Genomic DNA, 8,946 nt, shown 5'->3' with positions numbered 1-8,946 from the left:
CAAAACCCCTCTGTGAAGACAGATTCTGTAGCTTGAGAAAAAGTTTGGGAATGTTTGATTTAAGTTTTATTGAAAATCTGTGAATTTGTGACTCTGTTCAGTTTTTGCTCGTAGGTTTGGACGAAATAAAAATAATGGCATGATGGAAGAGCTGTGGTCAAGGGGGAGGCAGCGCAGAATTCAAAATTTTATGGGCCCCACCAAAAATTCCTTGACCCCACCTTAACAGTTATGGTAGTTATCTTTCTACAAATAAGAATCTTCCTCTTGTGTCGTCAAATCTCCTTGGAAGTGGTTATTGTCAAATCAAATCCCTATATCCATCCAATCCCTTGATTTAAGGCAACAACTTTTTAGTTTTGGATTTCAAAAGTTAAAAGGGAAATCATTTTTTTTTGGATAATAACTACCCATTATGGTCATTAACCGTCCACTAATGGTCATTACTCTCCATACTCTTTTTCAAACCCCATTAAATGTGTTCACCCACCTTGTCTCTCTCTCCCTCTCAATTCGGTTATCACCCCCAACCTTTCATATTTCATTCCCCCATTACCATGAAAAAGAAAATCGCGCCAAGAAAGAGTGAAAGAATTCTTCTTTCTCAAAAACCATCAACACCCCAAACTCACACTCACATCCATATACATTCTACTTCCTCATCCTCTCCCTCACCTCCAACCAAACAAACCGAAGCCATGAGAAGAAAGGTAGTGGCCCAAAAGAGTTCCGGAAGAGGACGAAACAGGAAGAATAAGGACCCCCAAGAGGAAGAAGAGCAAGAATCTCATACTTCTCCCATGCCTTCACCTCCACCCTCATCACCGAAACAAACTACTCCTGGAAAAAGCTCCCAAAAGAATCAGGGGTTTGCACTCAATGACACTACTGAACCTCCAAACTTGGAATCCATGGAATTCAGAGATAAGTATGGCAAGACTCACTCCCACTTCGATCCAAGCAGATTTAACTCGTGCACCTCTTTTGAGTTTCATAAAGAGGTTATGGAGAAGCGTCATTTGTGCACAACCTATCTTGTTAGCCTTGAAAATCTCACCAACAAGGGTATCAATATCTCCTCTCTGTTTGAACTCCTCAACTGGAAGCCTCTGCTTCTCATCCAGAAACCAGTCTACCCTGGTCTTATTCGAGAGTTTTATGCCAATATGCGGCTCATTGACGGCACCCTTCATTTCTATGTCAAAAGGGTTCAAATAGTCCTTGATGCTGAGACAATTGGAGCGGCCCTTGGGTTCAAAGATGAAGGACCGCGAGCGTACATAGTGGAAAAATGGGACACACAAGTTGGCGTTCCATACAAAACTGTTCTCAAGCACATTTGCGAGAACCTTTCTGGATTGCATGGCACCATTCCAACACATAAAGCTCTAGGACCGGTCAATTCCCTGCTTCACCGAATCATCACTCATATTCTGACTCCCCAAAGTGGCTCACACAACCGAGTGCCCCCATGATGACAAAAGTGGGAGGAAATTTATGTGTTTCCAAAATTGAAATTGGAACGAAACAGGGGCTGGAGAAACAGGGGAACAGGGGATGAAATTTTCAAAATTAAAAATTCATGATCACCCTTGTTCAAAGAATGTGTTCAAAGAATGCATGTTGTTATTGTATTCACTATGGTTGCTGCTTGAACTGCATTTGGTTTATAATGATGTTTGATTTATTTTTGATGCCTGGCTGTTGATTCATCATTGATAAACTTGTTGTTTGGAAAACTTATTTTTGGCAGTTCCTTTAAATTGTGTAATACATTAAAACTGCCTTGTTTTGATCATGTGTACTTCAAATACTTTTCCATCATGTTGTTTTGGTTTGATATCTCTAACAGGAAAGGATTTGAAAATTTGTTTTTTGAATGAAATGGGTTGAGCAGTAAATCAGTTTATGATATCAAATGAGTTTTGATTATCAATTAAAACTGCTCATAAATCAAGCATTTAGCATCATAAAATATGCTAAATAACATTGTTACTTGAAGCTTGATTCAAATGTTACAGGTTAATGTTTCCCTTGGTAAAATAAGCACACATCAAGGGGGAGCAATGTGACATTTAGAAAGGGGGAGAAATTCAAAATCAAAGGGAGTATTTTTTTTACTCAATCTTTAAATTTCTTTCCATTTCAAATTTAATAATGTTTGTCATCAAGGGGGAGATTGATGAGTTTGAAAAACTCCTATTTAATTTTGATGATGAACAAACATTATTGAAATATTTAATTACAAAATTATTAATTTGATTTCACTTAACATATGTTAATTAATAATTTTGTGGTGCAGATTTTACCTTGGACCGGAAAATAAAAATGTTGCTAGCCCAAATTAAAAATCAGCCTTGCTGCATGTGTTATATTTAGTGGCTGAATTTTTACTGATGGGCCAAGCTCAATGTTATTATAGCCAAGCCCATATTTAATTTTGATGAATCCTTCCTATGCTTGATCCGAAATCAAATTCATCAAGAAAGCAAATGTTAACCATTTCGGCCAGATTAAATCCTAATGCTACCAAGCCCAACATTATTTTGATAAAAGTTTCAAAGCCTGGTCCGAAACCAAGGTTAAATGAAAGCTAAATGGCTTCATGCTTTCCAACGGATTCCATCTCTTTGTTAAGAATGGATTTCAAATTTTAATATGTTAGCATTGGAAACATGAGAGAGAACTTGACTTTGATTTGATGGGAATCATTATGATTAATGCTATACGCTACTCAAAGCAAGGGAAGTAAAAAGCAATTTATTATCAACTTGTTTCATTTTCATTTAATTACTTTTACTTTAACTTCACATTCTCTCTCATCTCTTTCTTCTTCTTTCTTCGGTCCTTGTCCAGGAAATAATGGAAAAAATGTTCTTCAACCAACAGAAGGAAGAAGCTGCATGCATCAAGACCATCAAGCTAATGATGGCAAAAAAACATACTAAAATAAAAATGAGCTGTGGCTGAGATATTCACCATATTTGGTTAGATTTGGTGATGTATCTTGAGCCTCTCATGCTCAAAAATGGACGTTGAAGATTCGGCCAGCATGGAGGAGATTCTTGAAGCATGACTTGTCTTTGATTCTGCTCAACCACCACAGGGAGTAGCTAGAGTGGCGAAGTGATGGTTGAAGGCAGAGATTGAAGCAGATGAAGTCATCATCATCATGAAGCATCAAGGGTTAGAAATCCATCTTGGAGAGCAAGCCAATGATGGAGAGCTCGGATTGATGAAGGGTGATGATCAAGAAAGGTCCAGAGGTAATTGCATGTTGGGTTTTACATGGTTATCTCTTCTCTCTCTATATGGCCGAACCGGTTCTGTTTGTTGAAGGAGGAAGAAGTTGGTTCGGTTTTGGCTTCAATAAGTGGAGGCTCCCCTCTTCTATAATAAGGGTGGACAGCCACTGTTTGAGGCAAGGAGAAAATTTGAGAGTGCAAGGCACAGTGTTCTCAGAGCTACTGAGCTAACAGTTTTCTCTTCTCCTTCAATGAATTCTGTTTTGTATTTTTCTGTTTAATTTTGTCATGTATTGAGTCTCATGGAAAAAGGCAAACAGTGAGGTTTGTATGAAAAAGCCATAGAGCAAAAAAAGGCAGAAAGTGCAAAATTAAAAGAAAAAGCCATAGATGTCTTAGAGTTCCTTTGTTCATCTATGTTGTGTTTCATGATTCTGTGGGAATCCCCTTGTAAGTTGGGTTAGCACTTTACAAGTTGTAATCAGATTGATTATAGTGAAATTCCATCATGTTTGTGATGGAGACTGGATGTAGGCTGCACTGCACTTAGCAGCTGAACCAGGATATATCTGGGTGTAATCTTTCTTCTCTCCAACTCCATTTCTGTTTTCTACTGCACAGGAGCAAAAACTAAAATGTCTCGTGCCAAGTGACGAGACAAAACAAAAAGTCTCGTGGCAAGTGACGAGCAAAAACAAAAAGTCTCGTGTCCAAAGACGAGCTAAAACAGAAAAGTCTCTTCTGAGTTCAGCAAGTATTAAGCAACAAAAAAAGGGGGCTAAGATTCAACCCCCCTTCTCTTAGCCACTGAAACCATCAGTTCATAATGCATAGTGAGTAGCGCGCTTTGGAAACAGAAAGTGGTTGAATAACGTGCGTGTATTTACTCTTGAATGTGGGAGTATAATGCGCGTGTATTTTGTTGAGCTTGTGCCAACTTGTAAGCCAAAAAGACTTGTACGTGTAGCAGGCCTCTTTCATACTTATAGCACCTCTTTATTTTTCACGTAAAAAAAAAAATCATAGTCTAACATTTGTCTAGATATGTCAACGTTCTTAGATTTCATAGGAGACGAGCGAGTTTTTCTCATAACAATATAAACTTGGGGGCAGGAAAATTAAGCTGCAATAATGACGGGTAATGATTCATGGTTAATTATGCTGAACATAACAATAATGTCAGAATTAACACAAGCCATAATCTTCACAAGTTAATTAGCATGACACGTGTCACAGCCTTAACTTTGCACAAGTGATACTTGTTGTCGAAATGTCTTGAACACCTTTCTAATCCTACGACAAACAATGTCCCTCCGAAGTTGTTGGAGAACATGAGATAACAAACAACAAACAACAACCACAACGTCTAACTTGGATTTTTTTTGTTTCAGCAGAAAGAAAACTCATTGAATATTGTCACATTTTCCTTTTCCTCTTGAATGCTGCTGCTGCTGCAATAACAATAAGATTGTTTCTTGTGTTTGAAGCAGAATATTAATATTGTTGTGTTGATTCATTTTCTTCATCTGGGGTGTCGATGAAAGACTGAAAATCAGCATGATTGGCAAAGAAGGTGGTGTCTTGAAGGCATGGGAGGCGACGGTGAAGAAAACACACGCCGTTGCGAAAAAGCGTGCCAACAGCATATTTGGGACAATAACAATTGGGCACGTAGAAGAAGATCATCATCAAGAAAACCACCACAGCAATGGTAGTAATCGTGTTGCAGAAGAGAATGGGAGCTCTGAGCCATTGGAAGTTTACCATGAAGAGAAGTTTCTCCCCAATGGAGACTACTACACAGGGGAATGGGCAGAGAGTTTTCCACACGGGTTTGGCAAGTACCTATGGTTAGATGGGTGCATGTATGTTGGAGACTGGTACAAGGGAAAGAAAACAGGAAGAGGAACATTCAGTTGGCCTTCTGGGGCTACCTACGAAGGCGAATTCAAGAACGGTTTTATGGATGGGACAGGAGTGTATACAAGTGCCAATGGGGACACCTACAAGGGTCAATGGGTGATGAACTTAAAACAAGGCCATGGATTCAAGAGCTTCTCGAATGGGGATTGGTATGATGGGGATTGGAAGAAGGATGTGACAGAAGGGAAAGGGAGGTATGAATGGAAGGATGAGAGTCATTATTTTGGGGAATGGAAGAATGGGGTTATTAGTGGAAAAGGGGTGTTTGTTTTTCATAATGGGAATAAGTTTGAAGGGCATTGGGAAGATGGGGTTCCAAAAGGGACAGGAACATTCAAGTGGCCTGATGGATGTTACTATGCTGGCAATTGGAGTAGGGATGGTAGGGATCAGGATGGAACATACCATCCATCAGAGTCCTTGGATGAGGAGGAAGATGGCCATTGTCATGCTCATTGGGAGCCCTCTGAATTGTACACTGCTTTGAGTTATTATAGAGTTGGTCGCGGCGAGAAGGTTCCGGTTTTGCCATCACAGAAGAAGCTTGCTATTTGGAGGTCTTCAAAGGGAGGGGAGAGTGGTAAGCCTAGGAGGATGTCCGTCGATGGCAGGGTCAGTCTTGGCTCGGATAGGTCAAGTGATAGGTGGCATGATGGTGGGGATGGTGAAGCCCCCATACCTCCTCCTCCTAAAACTCCTCCCAAGGCAGCCACTGATTTGGATGACGAATTGATGAACATACAGATAGAGGATGAAAGCACTGGACCCCTCAAACCTCTCAAAGCTCCTAAGAAAGCAAAGAGACAGGGAGAGACTATATGCAAAGGCCACAAAAATTATGAGCTTATGCTTAATTTACAACTAGGAATAAGGTACATCAATCAGATTGAATTGAATGTTAGCCTTTGAGCTATTTGATTGCTTTGTTTTAACTCTTGCCTGGTTTTTTTTGGGTCATTTCATAGGCACTCTGTTGCAAGACCTGCTCCCTCAGCATCACTTGATCTGAAGCCTTCAGCTTTTGATCCAAAGGAGAAAGTGTGGACAAGATTTCCACCTGAAGGATCCAAGTACACGCCACCGCATCCATCAGCCGAATTTAAGTGGAAGGATTACTGTCCAGTAGTTTTTAGGTCAGCTCTCTTAATCTCTTGTTGCCACAAAGTTATTTATCCACATTGCACAGTTCTTCAACAAAAGTGTAATTTTGGAATGAAGGCGACTCTTGATTTATACTAACTTGTGCATTTCACTCTAATCTCAGGGCTCTTAGGAAGCTATTCAAGGTGGATCCAGCTGATTATATGTTATCCATATGTGGAAATGAAGCTCTTCGCGAACTTTGCTCCCCTGGAAAAAGTGGAAGCTTCTTTTACTTGACGAATGACGACCGCTACATGATTAAGACAATGAAGAAAGCTGAAGTAAAAGTGAGTTCAATCTTGTCATGGTACACTTGCAATTAATTTCTTATAAAACATGCCAAGAAAGCATGATGTTATCTGATATTGTTATGCCGGATTTCTTTGCAGGCTCTCTTGAGAATGCTTCCTGCCTACTACACTCATTTTCGAACCTATCAAAGTACAATGGTGACAAAGTATTATGGTTTGCATTGTGTCAAATTAACTGGACATATCCAAAGGAAGGTACATTTCCTATAGTGAGTGTCAGCATAACAGAAACTTATCCAAAAAATGAGGCCTCATTCTTTATTTCTTTCACTTATTAAGTTGATCAAAGCTTCAGAGTGGTTGACATTAACTAGTGCACATTCTAATAGGATAACAGAACTCTCAAGTTTAAAAGAACTATGAAATATGAGATATAATCTTTAGAATTTGAACATAATAATACCATGTTTGATTTTCCAGGTTCGATTTATCATAATGGGAAACCTTTTCCGTTCTAAATATAACACCCATAGACGCTATGATCTTAAGGGATCTTCGCTTGGTCGGACAACCGATAAGCCTGAGACTGAGATCAGTGAAACAACTATCCTTAAGGATCTTGATCTAAACTTTATATTCCGGCTGCAATCGTCTCGATTTGAAGAATTCTGCAGGTGATTAAGGATTTCAGCACTCAATTTATCATTTTGCCTTGGAAAGCTAGCCTGTTAAGTGGAACAATAGCAAACTCCAAATACATTTTGCAGTTTTAATTTGTTTCTTCACTGTAAGCTGATCATATCTACATATACTTGTTATCCAGTCAAATTGATAGAGATTGTGAGCTTCTAGAACAGGAGGGAATTATGGACTATAGTTTGTTAGTAGGTATTCATTTCAGACATATATCACCAGAGGGGGAACTTGTTCCTTGTGGATCTGAGAATCTTATTGGTAAATTTCTTATTTCAGCACTATCTCCATTTCAAAATAACTGTCAATTTGGATTAATTGATACAATAAAAAATTGTGTTTAATGTTTCTTGTGTTTGTGTTCTTTAAAAATCTCATTCACTTCAGGAAAAGCCAAAAATGATCCGGATCCTCCTGGGTAAAGTACTTCAACTCTTTTTTTTTTTTTTTGTGACACTTTTAACTTGATTTATACAAATTGAATGTGTGCTCAACACTATACTACTAAAAAATAATATTAGACTAATGAATAGTAATTAAGATACTCTGACCATCCTCCTAACTGGTACCATCTTTTTCTAAGCATTTTGCTTGGAAATATAATGTATGATCCATTTATATATGGTTTTGTAGCACAAATTTATTGTCTCTCCCTCTCATAATAAACCATCCTCTCCTCTCACTTGATATGCTCTCTAATACATATTCACAAGAATTTATCATCTCAAGATGAAGACTAATAGCTTGGTATGATTGTGTGTGTGCAGTGCCTTATTAGGTGTGAATATGCCAGCAAGAGTTGAAAGGACAGTGAGAAAACGTAGTAGTGAATTACAACTTGTAGGGGAACCCATTGGAGAGTTCTATGATGTAATATTACATTTTGGGATCATAGACATACTTCAAGACTATGACATCAGCAAGAAGCTTGAACATGCCTACAAGTCCATTCAATATGATTCAACCTCAATATCAGCTGTTGATCCAAGATTATACTCCAGGCGCTTTCGCGACTTCATCCTTAGAATATTCACTGAAGACTCTTCCTGAAAGGTATACATGATTCTCCATGTATCTTATCCAGATATGGCATCATTAGTTCATTACCAATCTGGTGCAAAGTGGGAGTGTGTTATAACCATGCCAGAAATGAGAAACCCTTGAAATTTTCACCCTTATTTTTTAGAGCTAAGTGCTAACTCACACCTATTTTGTTTATTACTTAATCACCTTCATTCTATGTATAGTGCAGTATAAGGGAACACATCATGAGGAAAGCTAAAAGCTAGAGAGACTATGTACATGCATGTTGCACACATCTGCTAGAATCTAAATATCTAATGCGGCAGCTTCATCAGTTACTATTTTGTTAAAGCTAGATAGAGAGGGGTGGCAGGGAACTCCAACATTTTGTATTGGTATTAGATGTACATTAGAAAAATTGAAATTAATCAATGTGTGCCTTTTGACTTCTCCGTTTGATTAGTACTTATCTTACTGAAATAATACTAGTCTCATTTCGACGTCAAATAAGGACAATAAAAAGGAGCACTTAAAGAGATTAAAGTTACCATGGATAATTGACTGAACAGCATCAATGCCAAGCCAATCACTGTTAGCAGGAAAAACGAAGAAAATCTGCGCTGATTAACTTAAAACAATTTCAAAAATGGCATCAGCCGTTAGAATAG

At 38.4% G+C, this 8,946-nt stretch overlaps 1 protein-coding gene across 1 annotated transcript; it reads left to right on the top strand.

Moving 5' to 3' along the window:
- Positions 1 to 4,801: 4,801 nt before the first annotated feature.
- LOC107646307 (phosphatidylinositol 4-phosphate 5-kinase 4-like) lies at positions 4,802 to 8,648 on the top strand. Its single transcript, XM_021105403.2, has 8 exons — positions 4,802 to 6,040; positions 6,134 to 6,301; positions 6,433 to 6,598; positions 6,701 to 6,817; positions 7,043 to 7,236; positions 7,386 to 7,516; positions 7,643 to 7,673; positions 8,023 to 8,648. Exons 1-8 carry the CDS (start codon positions 4,803 to 4,805, stop codon positions 8,303 to 8,305), a joined length of 2,328 nt encoding a protein of 775 aa, XP_020961062.2. The 5' UTR covers position 4,802; the 3' UTR covers positions 8,306 to 8,648.
- Positions 8,649 to 8,946: the final 298 nt, after the last annotated feature.

The sequence above is a fragment of the Arachis ipaensis genome, chromosome B6 (genome assembly GCF_059453495.1).
Source record: "Arachis ipaensis isolate K30076 ecotype BB chromosome B6, ASM5945349v1, whole genome shotgun sequence".
In the NCBI taxonomy this organism is placed as follows: Eukaryota; Viridiplantae; Streptophyta; class Magnoliopsida; order Fabales; family Fabaceae; genus Arachis; species Arachis ipaensis.
The sequence above is the reverse complement of the archived record's forward strand: the minus strand, read 5'-3'. Positions and strand labels throughout refer to the sequence as shown.

Bases quoted from the DNA above. Each gene is read 5' to 3' on its own strand.
- LOC107646307 (XM_021105403.2), top strand. From the start codon at position 4,803: ATGATTGGCAAAGAAGGTGGTGTCTTGAAGGCATGGGAGGCGACGGTG. The intron at 6,302-6,432 runs GTCAGCTCTCTT...CTCTAATCTCAG, and splicing joins TACTGTCCAGTAGTTTTTAG to GGCTCTTAGGAAGCTATTCA. The intron at 7,517-7,642 runs GTAAATTTCTTA...CATTCACTTCAG, and splicing joins TGGATCTGAGAATCTTATTG to GAAAAGCCAAAAATGATCCG.